Source organism: Leptopilina boulardi, unplaced genomic scaffold (assembly GCF_019393585.1).
Source record: "Leptopilina boulardi isolate dan_hultmark-lab unplaced genomic scaffold, ZJU_Lbou_2.1 LbouV2_150, whole genome shotgun sequence".
Classification (NCBI taxonomy): domain Eukaryota; kingdom Metazoa; phylum Arthropoda; class Insecta; order Hymenoptera; family Figitidae; genus Leptopilina; species Leptopilina boulardi.
In genome coordinates this window covers 1,160,259-1,179,345 of record NW_026137697.1, presented here as the reverse complement: position 1 = coordinate 1,179,345, position 19,087 = coordinate 1,160,259, and the positions used below count along the sequence as shown (strand labels likewise).

General features: G+C 25.6%; 1 protein-coding gene across 1 annotated transcript in view; it reads right to left on the bottom strand.

Annotated features, from left to right (window-relative positions):
* Positions 1–3: 3 nt before the first annotated feature.
* Positions 4–19,087, bottom strand: part of LOC127276636 (uncharacterized) — a 42,999-nt gene continuing 23,915 nt past the window's right edge. The window contains exons 2-12 of the mRNA XM_051297216.1: positions 16,837–17,148; positions 15,628–15,764; positions 13,729–13,929; positions 13,085–13,227; positions 11,145–11,345; positions 8,480–8,699; positions 7,789–8,100; positions 7,168–7,719; positions 6,726–7,020; positions 4,245–4,716; positions 4–3,368 (exon numbers count right to left, since the gene is read on the bottom strand). Of these exons, the coding sequence (XP_051153173.1) occupies positions 2,993–3,368; positions 4,245–4,716; positions 6,726–7,020; positions 7,168–7,719; positions 7,789–8,100; positions 8,480–8,699; positions 11,145–11,345; positions 13,085–13,227; positions 13,729–13,929; positions 15,628–15,764; positions 16,837–17,137 (3,210 nt within the window). The 5' untranslated portion in view covers positions 17,138–17,148 and the 3' untranslated portion in view covers positions 4–2,992. The remainder of the gene's footprint in view (positions 3,369–4,244; positions 4,717–6,725; positions 7,021–7,167; positions 7,720–7,788; positions 8,101–8,479; positions 8,700–11,144; positions 11,346–13,084; positions 13,228–13,728; positions 13,930–15,627; positions 15,765–16,836; positions 17,149–19,087) is intronic.

Below are 19,087 nucleotides of genomic sequence, written 5' to 3'. Positions count from 1 at the left end.
AAATTTCGTGAGTATTTGTATTTATTTCAAATAATCTATCTACAAAAAACTTGAAAGCTTACTCAGTCTATGCACATTACGTGTAAAAATTCGAAGTCTCTCAAGAGGCACAAAAAAAAAAATAAATATAAATGATTATAAAAAATTTGAAAAATATTAAAAATTACCATAAAATATAAATTCTCTACTTGACATTTTCATGGAAAATACAATATATATATATATTTATATTGACGCAAAAAGGTTGCGATACCATATCGCTATATAATTACAATAATATCAATAATGAAAATAAATTAAAACATATTTTAAACAAAAAAAAAAAAGCATTATTTTTCTTTTAAAAAGAGAAAATAATTCTAAAAATCTCGATGTTTAATACTGACAATCGTACTCTATGTTGAAAAACTTTTTTTTTTTTTTTCACGCTCAGCCATGACTTTGGCTCAAACATTACGCCTACTAATGTTTTTTTTTCACAGATGTACAAATTACACCATTTTTTTTTTCCATATGTCAAAAATTACAGCACACTGCCTGTATACATATATCATGTACAATTTTATTAAATTTCCTTCATTCTGCATACTTTTTATTTTTTTTACGTATAGTCAAAAAAATATTTTGTGCACTAAACAGAAAAAAAATATTATCGGGCGATATATATATATATATAACTACTGAAAATTTTTTTTTTTACACTTGGTGCGAAAGGAATATCAATTCGCTGCTCCTAAAAAGTAAATTTTTGGATTTTTGAAATTCATTTGGGTTTTCCTCTCGCAGTAGGGTAAAATTAAAAATAATTTTAATTTTTTAAAATTTGGTTTTTTTTTGCAAACACGCTTTTTTAATTAATTGTTTATTATGAAATTTTGAAAACACAATTTTTTTTTTTTGTTTCAATTCGTCCGATTGTTGATACGCTTACTTCTATCACAGCATACAAGATGTACGTAACGAGGCCCTTTTAGGGTACAACTTTAATTTTAAATCTTCTTTTAAATTATATAAATCATCAAACAATTTTTAAATTTATTATAACTGAAGAAATTTCAACATATAGAATTTTACTTGATTATTTTTAAAGTAATTTTTTAATTAGAAATTAGAAATTTTGGATTTAATAAATAAAATAATAAAAACTAAATATTTTAAATAATATATAATTTTTTTTTGTAAATTTCAATTAAAAATTATTAGATTTTAATTTAGATTGAAACTTTTAAAATATTTATTCCTAACATTTTTTAAATTGGGATTTTTTTTTTTTTTAATTAAACGCTGTTAGCTTGCCGAATTTTTTCGCTTTTTTTTTTTTAAATAACACTATACATTGATCTCTACCGCCCAATCAAGCATCACGCATCAATATCAAACCTAATTAATATTATATATATATTTATATTTTCTACGTTAAATATTCTATACGAAGGTGAATGGACCAATGAGATAAAAAATACAAGAGTGAAATGATTTTTTTTTTCTGACGACTCAATATGATATCTAAACAGGCGCAGGATACAAATATCAAGAGTCATGAAACTATTAAATTATCATTATCATCATCACTGTCATTATATTTTTTATCTCAATCTAAAAATGGTTCGGAGCATCTTAAAATATATATAAAAAAAAAAAATTTGGTGGAGCAACGAGATTTTTTATTGTGTCTGGTCGCACTGAATTTTTTTTTCTGATTCCAATAAAAAAACGTTGAGATGAATTGAACGGCTGTTGAATTTTTGAGAAAAGAGAACTTTTTTCAATCACTTTTTGAATGTTATCAATTCCGTTTTTCTTTTTCTTTTTATCTCATTTTTCAATCATTTAATGTCGTTAAATTCACGTCAGCTTTATAAAAAGGATTTCTGAATGGAAGAAAAGAGCATTATTTGGTCATATATATATTTTTTTTTTAAATCTTGAGCAGTCTACCTATAGATATTTCATCCTTGTTTCGTCTCTTATATTTGGTTTTTTTCGGTATTAAATATTCGGATATAGTTTTTTTTTAATTTTTTTTTTTTAAATATCTGATGTCACAAAATGATATAATTATATTTTGTTTAAAAAAGCTATAACAAACTTTGCCTGGTCATTATGTATATTTTTTTTTTTTGAGAAAAAATCTCGATATTCAATAATTTTCTAATTAAAACTGTACAATAATTATTAAAAAAAAAAGAATTTGATAAATTGGAATTATCAAAAAAAATTTACATATATCGTATAAAATTTTTTTTTTCGTATATAACCGAAATATATATATATATGTATATAGTTGGAATTGTAAAATTTAATTATAAAAAGTTTTAATTAATTTTTTTTTTCATGTCATATATAAAAGCGTATTTTATAAATTTTTTTTTTTTTCTAATTATGATGTGTTTTTAGACATCCTGATATTATGAAAAAAGAAAATTTATGAGAATAGTGAGGAGAAATTTCGCTTTTTTCAGACATTACTTCTCTTATATATATATGACAAAAAATTTAATGATATTTATTATTTTTTTTTTTTTTTTACAAAAAAGTATAAAAAAAAGGAAATTAAAAGTGTAATTATTATTCACTATAATAACTCACGCGGAGTTTTTAGATATTCGTAATACAAATGATATTTTCTTTCGTTAGAATTTTTTTTTTTTGAGATTAAAAAAGATTTACCAAAAATCTCCAAAACTGGTTTTTTTTTTTGAAAATGATGGGAGAAAATTATATTCATGACGCACCAGTGGAAATTTTCGATAGATTATAATTTTTTTTCTGGGAATATTATTATCATTATGAGTATTATATTTTATTATTATTATTATTATTATTATTATAATTATAATAGTAACACTAGTGCATTCGTTCGCATAAAACGATGGAAGTGGTATTTGTATGTGTTTTTATGTGTGTAGGTGACAATTGAGGGGGAGGGCCTGGAAGGCATTAAAAACATGACTATTCACACAGTGGTTTCAATATTGGTGATGGCGTATTGTCAACAAATACTGTCTTTTCCATAGTTTTCCATGTACATTTCTTGAGGAGTTGCGAGATTATAACGTCCACTGAGACGAGTACCAGTGAGTCCGTTATTGTGATGAGTATGATTCACATGGAGATGATTAACGTTAAGAGCAACATTTTTTTTCTTTTTACGTGCTTTATGTCGATAGAGACAATATTTGAGGCAACCAGTTGCCAATAATAATACAAGAAAAATGCCCAATGCACCAGCACCAATGGCAACATACAATAATGTCACTCCAAATCGATAAGAACAATTTTCTTCTTCTTCATCAAATCCTGAAGGACAATGTTTAACTCCATCGCACCAAAGATCAGAGCTTATACACGCCTGTAATTCTGGACATCTGAAAATATTTTTTAAATTATAATATTTTTTTTTTTGTTTTTGAAAAGAAAATAATTGCTAAAAAAAAAAGAAAAAAAAATGAAAATTGCCTACAAGGGAAAAAGGAGAAAAAAAAGAAAAAGAGAGAAAACAGAATAGAAAATGCATGCAGAGAAATGAAAAGAGCATGAATGGCAAAAAGATATGCAGTACATGCGAGAGGGAATTAGATGCACTTGAGTGAAAGAACGCAAGGAAGTGGAAATGCTATAATGTAAAAGAATAGGACACGACTGTGGCGAAGTGGATGAGAACCATCTATAATAAAACAAAAGGGGGAAAAATGCAACGAATGGAAACGAAATAAGCTTGAAAGGAGTTAATGGCGTAGAAATAAATTTTTAAGCCTCAATATATGAGTTTTTAAATATTTAAGATAAAATAATATAAAATTCTATATTCTATAAAATTATCTTTTCTATTATCATATATATATAAAGCAATAGAAAGAAATTTAGATTTCCGTAAAATGAAATTATTTTTTTTTTCTCAATAAAAGAGGGGAAAGAAAACGGAGTTTCTGGATTTAAAAGAATGCGAAAAAAAAAAAGATTTCGTACAAACTGAAAAGCTATCGAACGTCTTTTGTCTTCTAAATTCGGTCAGTTTCTCGAGGGGGTCTCTCTATACGCGAGAGAAACGAGATGGGGTCAATGCACACACCTTTGAGTATTGGCTGAAAAAGTTTAGTCTATTGCCTTCTCAAAAAGAACTTGAAATCGATTTTCCCCGCTCACTACCTAACTCGATACACTTTTACGCTTCTTATTTGCAGACTAATGCGATTTTTTTTACAAATCTAAATTTATTTTTTTTTATTAAATATTAAATTCACCTGTAAGGACACTCGTTAGATGGAACAAAAGCAAATGCATTTGATTCAAGATGAGAAATTGGTGATTGTTTCGAAATAGCCATCCATGTAACAGCATAAAATCCAGCTTCCCTCTGGAGAAATTCAACGACAAAACTTCTTGAGTGCTGTAGCATTGCCGATGTTGACATTGTCCCATTAACTAAACTATAATTCCAACCACCTGAGAAAAAATCGACATTTTTACCTGAATTCGAACTACTTTCAGGACAAATGACACTACGTTCTTTTGTATTAGCCGCTGAATAAACAATAATTCGATTTTGTGTTTTACATTCCTCAATATTGCTTGGATTAATACTGAATCCACTTGTTCTCAAATAGACGAAATTCATTCGTATATCCTTTGGCTCAATTAGCCATGGTTCGTGAACACATTGTGTTGCTGTTAAATCTTCTGTATTTGTTGACATTTCCTCAATTGCAGTCACTCCTGTTAAAAATAATAATTCTAATTAATTATACATAACTAGCAAAATTAAACGCGCGCCAAATTGAGTATTTAATTGTTTGTTATAAAGAAATTAAAGATTAATATTATCAATAATAATTTAATTTATTAGAATATTATTACATATTAAATGATAATAATGAAAATTATAAGTTTACAGGCCTCGGATTATACGACTTTTTCCGACTTTTTTCAAAAATACGACTTTTATCGACTTCTTTTAATAAAATGCGACATTTTTTTTTTACATTTGAAAAAAAAATGTAAATAAAATACATTTTTCTATAGTATAAAATGTAGATCTTCTTCAGATCTTCTTCAATTCAATTATTTAACAAATTTTGAACTAAAATGATTCTTCACTAAATTAATTATTTTTAATAATACATTCAATAAATAAATAAATAAATAAATAATTTTAATGAAATACATCACAAATTCAATTATATCAAAATTATTTTTCAATTAAAATTTTTATGAAATTTAACAATTGTTTATAATTTAAAAAAAAAATCACAATAAAATTGAATTATTTTTTAAAAATTTCAATTCAAAATAAACTAAAATTCAATTATTATCCGAAATTTTAATTCAAAATCAATTAAAAATCCAATAATTATCCAAAATTTTCAATTTAAAATTTAATTATTTACCAAGTTTTCAATTTAAAAATGAAATAAAATTCAATTATTTTCTAAAATTTCTATTCAAAATTAATTATCCAAATTTTCAATCAAAAATGAACTTAAATTAAATTATTATCCAAAATTTCAATTAAAATTCAATTTTTTCTCAAAATTTTCAATTCAAAATGAACTGAAATTCAATTAATTTCCAAATTTAAAATCAAATAAAATTTCATTATTTTTTCAAAAATTTGAATTCAAAATTAATTGAATTTTCAATAATTTGAATTTAAAAGCATCTAAAAATTAATTATTTCTAAAATTTTCCATCGAAAATTTTTTTTTTTGAAATTTAATAATTTCAATTATAACTAAGGAAATTTAATTATTTTTAACTATTTTAATAATATTCTTTGAAAATTCAACTATCTGAAACCATTTTTCAATTAAAAATGACTTTCAAATTATTGTATTTTGTCCTCATTTTCTAATAAATTTTTAGTGAAATTATCTAAAATTTTAATTACAAAACACTTAAAGTTTCAATTAATTAAAAAAATCTCAATTTTAAATCTTTGAAAATTTAATTAAATTTAAAAAATGTTTTCCAAAAATTGTTTGATAAATTATTTTTAGTTCTGTAAAATTTAATAATTGTTTGAAAATTAACAATATCTCTTGAAATTTAATTATTTCTAAAAATTTCAACTTTAACCCTTCGAAAAGGATTATTATTAAAAAAAAAAATTTTTATTTATAAAATCAGTAAAATATTTTTGTTAAAATAAAAAACAAATTCACTTTTTTTTTGGAATATAAATCGACTAAATCGACTTTTTTGTGTCTTTAAGTTGATTCGAGGCCTGTGTTTTTATAATTAATATTTATTAGATATTCGTTGGCCCCTGGTACCTTCAAAATTAATTTTTAAAAATAAATTTTTTTCAAATTACTATCTTGTACGAAATTTTCTGGCACATCTTTTTTCTCATCATAAATTTTTCGTACAATTTTTGAATTAATATACAACTTTTAAAAAAATTTCGTTGGTAAACGTTGTGTACTTCAGCTTCGTGAATTGAATTTTCGAATTTGGAATTTTAAAGCAACTTATTCCGAAATTTGGAAACACAATTATACAACTTTAGCAAAAATGAGAAAAAGAATTGTTAAAATTTGACACGTCATAAGATTACTATTAAAAAAAAAAAAACACGTGAAATCAGAAAAGGCCAACTTTAAGTTAGGACAGAAGGATAGACCAAGAATTTGGTTAAATTTTAAACTATTATTTTTCTCGATTTAAAAAATATGTTATATTTTAGATAAAATTTTTGAAAATTAATTTTAATGAAACAAATTTACCAGGAATAATAGGTGGGAAAGGACTCCTTAGAGATATTTCACCACTGGAGCCCCGTAGTCTTCGATCTTCCAATCTAGTGGCACAAGTTTGATCACCAGCTTCAGCACCAGCGACAAAACGAAATTCACCCTCGAAAAAGAAATCTCTATAATCTTGTGTGACGTTCATACGAATTACTGTGAATTTAAGTTCCACGACATTAGAAGTTAGAGTTCTTAAAACGACTTTTTCGCTTATATTCGAACAAAGGCAATCTCTACCCAATTCCACTCCTTGCCAAGGATGCTCTGATATCTGTTTTTTTGAAAAAAAAGTCATTTTTAATTTCATTTATTTACAAGAGATCATTAAACTTTCTCAGTTCTTAATAACAATAATTAAAAGACTGTCTAGGGTATTATAAAGTTACAAACTTAATTAATTATTCAAAAAAAAACAAACCTGGAGTTCAGCGATTCCATTCTTCCTGGACTTTGATTTATCACGATAGCATGCCCAACGATCGACTAAAGGATCAACGTAGGATTTACATTGTTTGTCACCAAAAGATGCTCGCAAAATTGAAAGTTCTATTCTCTGTTCAGGTTCAGCTTGAAATCGATAAATACAACTGAGATTTTGTGCACCACCACGGCCATAGAAGAAAACACTTTTTGGTGAATAAAATTTTCCCGATTTCAATGATGATGATGATGATGATGATGATTGTGATTGTGATTGCAATGATGGGGATAATGATGTAAACGATGATGATGTAAATATATGATTGCAAGACATTGATTCATGGACAAATTCATATCGAAGGACGAAGCTCACAGGATAAAGGGCACTTCCTTGACGTAAAATATGCTCTAATGTTAAATCTCTTCCAGTTGATACATAACTCTCGGCAAGACTACAAGGACGTGTATGACGACTGCTATTACGTAAAAGACTATGATCACAAAGTCGAGGGATGTCATATTTGCAAAATTCCCCCATTAATGTGACATTCTGTGAAAAAAAAAAAATGGAAATTTTTTATTTGTACATTTTTTTTTTAAAATTAAAAATTTAATTTACCTTTCCATTTGTTGGCTTTTCCGACGAATGATCACCATTCCAAATTAATAATTTGGCATTACATTCCGTTGGACTGTCAATAGTATCAATATTTGATGATGGATCTATTGTTGCTGAATAATATTTAATAAATGATATCCAAACAATTTCGTTCGGCTTTCCTTGAAAGTGATAACGGCAAGTTGTATTTGGAGGTAAAGAGTGCTTTGGATTTTCCAAAAGACCCGAGGGACTTTCGAAACTTGATATCAAAAAGTTACAATTTTCACTTTCTTTTACAAAACTCTGCGATTTCTCGTCAACAAAAAGTACCTGGAAATTTTAATTATTTCAAGAATAAATTTTTTTATTCCAGAAAAGTCATTTCCTGAGTTTTTTTTATTCATTTTTTTTTTTTTTTTTTTGAAAATATATTATGAAATATTTTTCCCGCAAACACAGAAGAGACAGTTGAGAAAATTCATATTTTGTATTTCCATAGTGTGGGAGAAATGTTCAGGAAATGCACCCTTCAGTTGGTTTTCGCTTCTTTCACTTCATATATATATAGAGAGAGAGAGAGAAAGAGGGAGAGAGAGAAGAGAGGAGAAAGAGAAGTCTGAGCAAATTGGATTTGGTAAACAAACAAGTAACATAACTGGTCTAACTGAGTTAGAACCCTTGGGGGATGAAGTTGAAAGTTTTTCCTTACCTGAACCTCAAGCTCAAAGCCAGGCAGGAACGATAAGGGTACAGGATGAAATGGATTGTCGTATGGCGATGTGTGAAATTCGAGGAGCATCGTGTCGTGACTACTGACAATATCCGGCACTGCATCTCCGCCGCACAATCTCACAAGAACTCTGTCAGAAGTCGACCCACCATCGTAAACGGTCAGATAATCTTGAACGACGTTGCACTGATCCCATACTCTACAAATCCAACGAGATAAATTAGTTTAATTATCTATCTCGGTCTCAAATTTTCTCTCTCTAATTTAGTATTAAAAATATAAAATGTATCTATTTTGGAAATTATTGTTTTAATAAAATATTGTTTTTGGAAGAGATATCAATTTACTGAAATTTTACAGTCAAAAATTAAAATTTGCTTGAAATTTTGGTATTGCCCTATATTAACCAATTTAAAAAAAATAAATTAGAAATGAAAAAAGAACACTTTAATTTGTTTTTTAAACTTTGGAAGTGATATTCCAAAAAATTTAATTTTATTCAAAAAAAATTGTATTATGGAAAATATTTTTAATTTTGTTTTTTCAATTTCCAGGTGTACGGTTCTTTGGAGGGAAAAGGTGTTTGTTGCGGAGCAGCTCCTGGAGGAGATCTGGCATTGCTGAGTCGCAGTTCAATGTAATGTTGATTAAATTTTTTCCCACGAATTTTTTTTTATTATATTGAAATCAAGAGATTTACAAAAATTTATTTATAATTAATTAAAAGAAAGTAAAAGTTAACTAATTTTTTAAAATATTTTTTGTAATCTTGTTTGAAAATATCAAAAGTTACTAGAGAAAATAGAAATTTTTTATTAATAATTATAATAGAATTTAATTAATTAATTTTTTTTATAATAGAATTTTCTAAAATCTTTCAGACAATTGTCGGAGTGCAGAAGGGAGGAAAAATTTGAATGCAGTCATCGTATTTTTGTCAATCACAATAAGAAAATTCGCATGAGTAAGTGGCATTCTCAATTATCATTAATTTTATATTTAAAAAAATTGATTTAAAAAAAAAATAATTCCTCTACTGATGAACGTTTTTTTTTTTTTTAGAATATATTTGCTATTTTATAGAAAATATTAAATTGTCGGAGACAATTTAATTTTAATAATTGTTTTCTAATTTTTTCAGTTCATTTCACAAAGAAAAATCTGAAGGACAGGAAAGAATGTGGATGAAGAAAAGTGGTCCCTGCATAACTTACGACCTGTGCAGAAGTGCAAATAATACAGGGATCTTCGTGAGTGACCTGAAGAGGAAAAAAGGGGTAATTGATAAACCATTGCTCTCCAACGTGGGATTCGCCGATCGGTGAGTCTTTTTTATTTTTTCTCGTGGAATGTTGAGTGTAAATAAAAATAAGTCGAATTTTCTTTTAAATATAGCTATAGGTAGAAGGGAATAGGGTTTTTTGTATGAATTCTTTTTTTTGCCGTTTTAAATACAGGTATAGGTAGGGAAATCGGAAACTTTTTTTTACTGTGTGTGTGTGCCGCGAATTTCTGATTTAATTGTATATTTAATATTGTTTTTTACTTGTACAATAATTATTTTTCCAGCTGAATCATCGTGGTGAGCAATGTTTATATTTTCTATTTTATTAATCATTTATTTTTTCAGAAATTTGATTTTTTTTCTAATTTCTAATTTTTGAATTTCGTTAATTTAAAATTTATTTATTTAATTAAATTTAAAATCTGACGTCCAAAGTAAAAAAAAGGATTGTTGCTTTTTTTTTTACTTTTGTACGACAGAAATTAATTTAATTTAAAATTATTATTTGTATTAATATATTCGATAATAATTTTTATATTCTGTATGCACACAGAAGGAAAATAATCGTCATTGTTTTAATGTGATCACATCAATAGGAAAGATGTCTTCTACCGGATGTTTTGAGATTTATCAACCGCCTTGGATATTTTCTTCCAAATCTGAGTAATTTGAAAATATTGTATAATTTTTTTTTGGCAGAAATTAATTTAATTAAAAATTATTATTTGTTATTAGTACTATTGTATAATAATTTTTATATTCTATTTACAGAAGGAAAACACATCCAATAATCGTCATCGTTTTAATGTTATCACATCAATGGAAACGATGTCTTCTACTTGTTTTGAGATTTATCATCGTCTTGGATATTTTTTTCCAAATGTAAGTAAATTTTACGTGGAAAATAATTTTTAATTAAATGATTAAAATACAAAATTTAAAAATTTACGGCAAAAAAAAATTGTCAACTATTTAAAAAATTATTCATCAATTATTATTAGTCAATTCAAAATATAGAAAAAATTATATACTTTTTACTGCGAAAATATATTTTGAGCAGATAAATTATAATTATTTTTGCCAGGCGAAATATTATCTAGACGCGTTAGTGCATCGGAAACAGTTTAGCCCAGTTTTTCTTGACGTGTAGAGAGAGAGAGAGTAAAAAAAAGTGAAATAAAAAAAAAAATATTAGATTCATATTAGGGTCACTTGACCTGGATTTTTTTTTTATCTGCAGAGTTTAAAGCAAATATAGGAATGACATATATAGGATATGTTTGATTTTGTTCTTCGGAGTTAGTTTCTTGGGATGAAATGTTGCCTTTCTGAATTGGTGTTAGTTTTCTCTGTACTAACTTTAATATTCGTTGACTTCTGTCGTATTTGACGATCTGGTCCTTGATGTGTATCTTGTGACTGTTACGCTGACTAACAGCGAGAAGTGCTCGGTGTCCCGGTGGGGCACGTTTTTGCTCGACGCGATAGTAGCAGGTCACGTTTCTCGGATAAACACCGGGATAGTTTGGCGATTGGAGCCGACAAGCTCGCGTGTCGCACCTAAAAGTTGACGAGAAAGCACTTTCGTAAGTTTCCAAAGTTACACTCTGTAATATGTAACTATATATATATATATATATATTTGACAATAATTCGATTGCAACTAATGAACAAAGGAAAAAAAAAATTTCTTAATCATTTCTCTACTTTCTTTATATATTCAAATTGAAATAAATTCAATTTGTCATTTAATTTATGAATAGATTTCAATAAACTTTCAATGAAAAGATGAGAAGGAAAATAGAGAACAAAAGAAGGACAAATAATACTGCTTTGATAAAGGGGGGGGGGGGGAAAACCCCCCAGATAAATTACAGACACGTCTCAATTTTCTCTGAGACGAATAAAAAAAAATTGAAAGTTTTTTTTTTTCTGTTTTCCTCGAAACAATTTTCAATGAAAGCCATTAATCATACCCCGTGTCAGAAAATAGAAATAAAGTTTTGACAGTCTAAATATAATTATGATGGAAACAAATTATTCAAAAAAAAAATAAATAAAAATGTAGATGAATTTTGATATAGTTTTGGAAAGTTAATTTACAAATTAAACATTTTGAGTTTTTTCAAAGAATTCAAATTTTCGTATATATATGGGGAATTTTTTTTCAATTATAACTCGGTTACTTTTTTTTCTGTTATTGAATAATAATTTCTCTACTTTGTTTCATTGTACTGAGAGATTAGATTTTTATATGACTATAAAAAATGAATCGAAATATATATATATATAACTTTGATGCAGAAATTCGTTAAAAGGAATCTGAATAGGAAAATAATTGGTTAAAAGTATTATTACAGTTTCCAATGTCCTTTCAATTAAATGATAAAAAAAAAAAAATGAACAATCAAAGTAGAATGATTCCGATGAAAAAAAAAAATTTGTAAAAAAAGAAAAAAGTTAAATTCTTAAAGTTAAAATTTTTAAAAATTGTTGATTAAATTTTTTTAATTAATTTTTGAAGTCATGGAAAATTAATTATTCTATATTATTTATTATCACATTATTTATTTAAATAAATTTAAATTTAGTTACCTATTTAAATAAATTTAAATTTATTTACCTATTTAAATAAATTTAAATTTATTTACCTATTTAAATAAATAATATACTTTCATATTTGGTTAAATTTTGATTAATTTATTTTTTTGTCTTTTTATTTATTATTATTTAATTAAAAAAATATAGTTTAATGAAATTATTTTGCAATTTCGATTTCAATTTTGCATTTTAGAAAATTAATGTCATTCGTATATAGAAAACGGAGAACTTTTTTTTAAATTTATGTATCAGTAGGGAAAGTCATTTTCAGTTGGACGTAAAAGTGTTTTAGATTTGCATAATTTATGCATTAGTAGTAGTAGTAAAAGTGGGTTACAGTCAGAGTTGAAAAATTCTTCTAATTTTGCTATCAGTAGTAAAACATTGTTTTGAGGAAACTTCTAAATTTTGGTAATTTAGTACCAATAGTAAAATTTTTTATTTTATTCGGATAAATTGTATTTTTTCTTCTGTAATTAATTATTATTTAATAATTTTTTAATTAATTAATTATTTTATTATTATTTAATAATTATTTAATTAATTATTAATAAATATTAATTTTTACCTATTTTCTTTTTGTAAATTATAATTTTTTTTCAATTATGCAAATTAGAGACGAAGGAGATTGAAATATTAAAAAGTAAATTGAGTGAAATTATATATATATGTTAATAGAAATAATTTTGATATCCTACCTGGTTAAAACTCGATCACAGTAAGTGCCATTCACTAATTCACCACGCCACGTGGCCATGGTACTGTTCCCATATCTCAGGTGAGCTTCGCTACGCTTCAAGAACTTATACGATAGTTTGAAGTCAAAGTTGTAGTCTGTGCCCTGTAGAAAACGGATATTCTCTTGTGATGGCTTGAAAATAAAGGTCGCAAAAGTTTCACGAAATAAAGTAAAGGTTTGCGCGTGAAAAAAACCACACTTGCACACGAACATAAAAGTATAGTTCACCCTTACTGTTTCGCGTTGAAAAAGTTTCTCCTCTCGTTTCTCGGTAAGAAACGAAAAAAAAAGAAAAGAAAAATCTATGTAAGTAGATCCTTGCAGGAACCTTAATTTGAGCTTCTACCCCCCTTCCCCCTCCCCCCCCTACAACTCATGTTGTACAAGTTTTAATAACATTTTAATCCATCTTATTTATCTTCATTATCAGTTGAAATTATTATTTCACGAAAGACTTTCCTTTTTTTTTACATCAGAAAAATGTTTCGCCTTAATTAACTATATATGTTGAAGATGTGTTTTTAAATAAGGAAAAAAAAATAGTAATTTTAGAAAATTTCTGAAGGTATAATTTTTTTTTTCTCTCTTTTCGTAAAAACGTACCTGTTCGGAAAGACGTGATAAGAAAAGAGTTAAATTTATGGAATGAGTCTCACTGTAATATACAGTGTAACCCCATGCACTACCACACCACTGTCCATCAGTTGCTGGACGTCCTTCTTCCCTTATACTCATATACCCGTCAGGACATCCTTCTGAGGTAAAAGATTGAAAACGTCCTACCGTAAAAGTGTCAAAAGTTAACTGAAATAGAAAAAAAAACATTTTTTTATCACACGTTTTCAGAAATTAAATTCTAAATAAAAAAAAATTATAAAATTACATATAAAAAATTTATTTAGAAAAATTTATCAAATTTATTTTTACAGTTTATAAAATTTTATTTATCGAATTTTTTGATCGAAAAAAAATTGCAATTACAAAAATTGATGATATTTAATAAAAATATTTAATTCAATCAATATATTTATTAAATAAAATAAATAGAGGAAATTTTACTAAATTTTTCGAAAGAAAATTTTTTTTTTTTTTTCAAGACATTTCTAAACGGGTTTGAGTGCTTCTTTTTATATTTCAAGACGTTTTATTCGACTTGTGCAACTGGGATAAGCACCTAAGTCTTCATATATATATATATATATAGCTTCAAAAGAAGAAAGTTTCTTTTTAGGTTTACACAAGACATTTTAGCCAATGTCTATAGAATTTCAACCATACAATATTTTCCCTTCTTTTTTGTTTTAAATTCTGAGCTTGATTATTTAAAAAAAATAACATTGAAAATTCTCTTTTAAATTCATTGAAATTTTTGCATAAAAAAAAATTTTTTTTTTTTCAAATAAATTGTCTGTGAATAAATTTTTGTATAAAAACAAATTTCATTTAATTGACTTAAATAATAATTATTTTTTTTTTTCGGTGATAGTCAACTAGGTAATTATTTTAATCAAATAAATTATTTTTACAAAAATAATTTTTAGTCAAATAGAATATTCGTATTTATTTTTTGTTTCAAAAAAAAAGAATATAATAAAAATTGAATTTCAATGATTAAAGTTAAGATTCCATTAAAAAATTTCCTCTTAATTAAAATTGAATTTCGATATTTATTTATATGTTTAAAAATAATATTTGAAATTAATTTTTCTTTTTTTTTATTTTTAAACCACAAATGAATTAATATTTAATTTGAATAATTTCAAAATTAATTTTTCTATTGTTTTTAATTAATTCAATTGTTAGTAATATTCCATTTTGATAAATATCTAATTATTATTTCTTGGTATATTATTTGCATTATGTAACATTATAATTGTTATAATGGGTAACTTTAATGTTGAAAATTAAATTTGAAATTAAATTAGGTTGGGTCTATATATATATATATATATACGAAGAGGGGAGTTTATAGTTTATGAACGTAAAGCATACAAAGAGTCAGGAAAAGCAAACTAAAATTAACGATCAAGTGTACAGAAGTAAACAATTGTAGTCAGACATATACGTATATTTTATTTCAATCTTTAGCGTTATGATTTCTGTGTTCATCCAACAAATCTCAGTACATGAGTAAAGTTTTACAATATCAACCATTCTCTCTATAACAATAATAAATTTTTTTTTAATCAATTTAAAGTTAGTTGGTTTTATTTCAGTTTTTATTGTTTGATTTTTTTTTGGTCGACTTATTTTTAACTTGATCTTATTTTAAATACACGATTCTGATAATGTTTTTTTTCTTTTTATTAATTTTGCACTATTTTAATAATTGAGAACTAATCGAAAAAGTCGCGGTTAATTAATGTGAAATATTATTCGGAAAATTATATTTCAATTAAAAAAAAAATTTGTCGATTGGGGGGAAAGTGGTTGAAAATTGTATTAATTTTTTTTTTTTTTTTTCTTCTTACGACAATTGAATAGCATTTTACGAAAAAGTACCTGAACTAGGTCTCCGTGATCGGCCCCGGCGGCAGTGAAGTTGAGGTGGCATAAAAATGGCAGTCGATCCTCCCTCGGTCGTCGAACTTCCACTTCATAGGTTCGACCCACGTCGCCGTATAAAGTTCGATTGCAAGCTGGAATGAGTAGTAATTAAATGAAACGGGAAAGTAATTAAATTACAAAAAAATAAAACTAAAGCAATTTTCATTTCGGTAGATCATTATTTTCAACTTTTTATATATATATATATTCTAAAACTGTTTCTTTCTTCATTATTTCTATATTCATTCAATATAATTTCAAAGAATATTTATTAGTGAACAAAATTTTTTAATTTGAATTTTTTTTTTATTTATTGTTTATTAGTAAAAGCGGTTTTTTTTGTACAAAAAATTATTTTATATTACTCCATTAAATTGAGGGTTTTATAATATACTTTTTTTCCTATACACAATAATTATGACATTATTTTCATATTTCTTTTATAATTAGAACTCTATCGCTTTAAAAAATTCTTTCAAAAAAATAAATGTCGTGTTTTATAAAGGCGTGCGTGACTAATAAAAAGCATGCAGAGTTCATTTTAATAATTTGTTTACGTTTTTTCTGATCTTATCAATTTTATAGCAAATTTTTCACAAAGAAAAATTTTTTTTCTCCATATTTAGTAGTTATTGGTTTTTTTTTCGGGGTGATATTCAAATATAATGTAAAAAAAAACTTTTGTAATAAATAATATTCAAAAATCAAATATAAAAATCGAACGAAACGTTTAGAGCTCTTCTTCGGTTGTATATGTGTAGAAAAATACAAGATTCGTACATTTTATCTGAATTGTGTTTCAAGTTTACCGCGGACAAGTTTTAGGAGTTGGTTTTACTACTGCCATGTAAGAAAACTTACGACTATGTGAATATTACTAAAACTTTTCTCAAAAGTAACAAAATCTATCTATGTTGACAGATTTTTATTAGAGAGTTGATATACTTTGCAAACACACAAGTAGCTGTGCTAAAAAAAAATATATTTTGAAAATATTTTTTTTAATTAAAAAAAAAAAAATTTCCTCTTTTAAAATACAAATTATAAAATATTGTTTCTAATTAAAAAAACAAAAATTATTTCCTGTTTTGAAAAAAGGAAAATTATTTTTATATTATAAAAAATTATTAGAGTTTTTTTTCTTTTTTGGGTAAAAATACTTACGGGTGCAGTATCTTGGTTCATCAGAGTTATCGCCGCAATCATCCTCACCGTCACAATATTTGTCCTGTGAAATGCAGTGACCAGTGTTGCAGAGAAACTCTGATAATCTGCAGCCGGAGGAAGGCGCCGTTGTGGTGAAAGGACCAACAGAAGAGGTCGCGGAACGTACAAATACAGAGAATCCGGGATAACCGGAAAAGCCAGAATACCCGGAAATTTCGGGGAAACTAGCGGACGAAGCCGAGGCCCCTACAGAGGCCGCAATCGCGGCTGCGATCAGCAACCGCCGCCAGACCAACATGCCCCCTCACCCTGAAACCAAAAAAAAAAAATGAAAATTTTTTTTTATTCTCAAAAAATTCGATTATATTTCGAATTGAATTTTTTTTTTAAATAAAAATTCCTCCAACATTTCGAAATTTAATTATTTTTTTAAAAATTAATTTAAAACTGATAAACAAAAATTAATGAAAAAAAAAATTTTCTTTTATTTTTATAATTTTATTTACTGTCAGTTTCTCTGATGAGAAAATTAGTTTGAAGGAAATTTTTTTTTTAAAAGTCCATTGTTTCGTTATTTATTCTAAATTTTTTTCTCTGAAGAAACGATGTCTTCAAATTTTTTCCTATAAAGTTATGGAATAAATTCAAAAATTTGCAATATGACAAAGGGGTTTTTTTTTAATGTAGGTAAAATAGTTGTCGGTTATTAAAGAAATTGTGTCAGTGGCATAATGATTTATAATATCCTTTAAGGAATATCTAAATTGCTTACACGACTTTTATAGTATGGAATTCGAAATTCTTTTCGCTCATCGTTGAGTTTAACGATGTACTTGTAGGAAAATTTATTCACTAAAAAAGAAGTATGTTTATGCTGTTAAAAAGAGGGGAAAAAAAAAGAGAAAGAAAGCAAGAAGAGTAAAAAAAAAAGTGACACTGGAAAGATTTAACCCTCACGTATATAGGAAAAATTGTTAATTTTATTAAGTTATTTTTTTACACAATGGAAATTAAATAATATAAATTAAACAAAATTATATTTGTTTCTAATTCAGTTTTTTTTCGTTAGTCAATTAGAGATAAAAATTATGAAGATTAAAAAAAAGTCTTTTTTTAGGATTTTTAAAAAATTGACAATTTCCGTCGTTTTTTTTTTTTTTTTTTTTTTTTTTTTTTTTTTTTTTTTTTTTTTTTTTTTTTTTTTTTTTTTTTTTTTTTTTTTTTTTTTTTTGATTGTACGAGAGAATCGCGTGAAAATAATCTCTTCGATCAGTCACGAAAATGCGGTTTGAATTAGTAAAAAGGTATTTTTTGCCCTTCACGCTAAATTTGAACTCGAAAATCAGCTATTTTAAAAAATTTTCTTTTTATCCACTCGTTATTTAGATCAAATAATTGTTAATTTTTATTTTTGGCATTTTTTTTTTTAGTAATTTTTTCACCGACACGAATTTCTTTTGGGACGCATGATTATGTTCTAAAAAAATTATTAGTCAGAATTTTCATTTTATCGAATTTCATTTGTCATAATTAGTTTTGAACCGAATTTTTATTTGTTTAAATTAGTAATTTGCATCATTTTCATCAAACCGATTTTCTATATTACAGAATTTTTATAAATAACCGTAAATTCACTTCATAGAATTTTTATTTCTACGAATTTTTATTTGTCAGAATTTTTATTTTCTCGAATTTTCATTTAACATAATAGGCATTTTAAAGAATAAAAATTCTGACAAATAAAAATTCGAACAAATAAAACTTCTATGAAGTGAATTTACGGTTATTTATAAAAATTCTGTAATATAGAAAATTGGTTTGATGAAAATTCTGTAATATAGTAAATCGATTTGATGAAAATGATGCAAATTACTAATTTAAACAAATAAAAATTCGGCTCAAAACTAATTATGACAAATGAAATTCGATAAAATTAAAATTCTTACTAATGATTTTTAAAACATAATCATGCGTCTCAATTTTTTTTAATAAAAATTATTTTTAACTAATTCAGATTTAGGAGAGGTCAAAAATAATTTTCGTTAAATTAAAAATCTATGATTGATTTTTTTTTTGTCAGTCGATATTGTTTTGTTATCGTGTGTGATATATGTTGGGAGAAAATTCACTTAAACTATTCAACTATATACATATATATATATATATATATTTCTTGCTGACAAGCCTTGCAAAACTTTAATCAGCAACTTGAGAACTTTGCTCTTTTCCACGTGGCTGCCTAAAACCT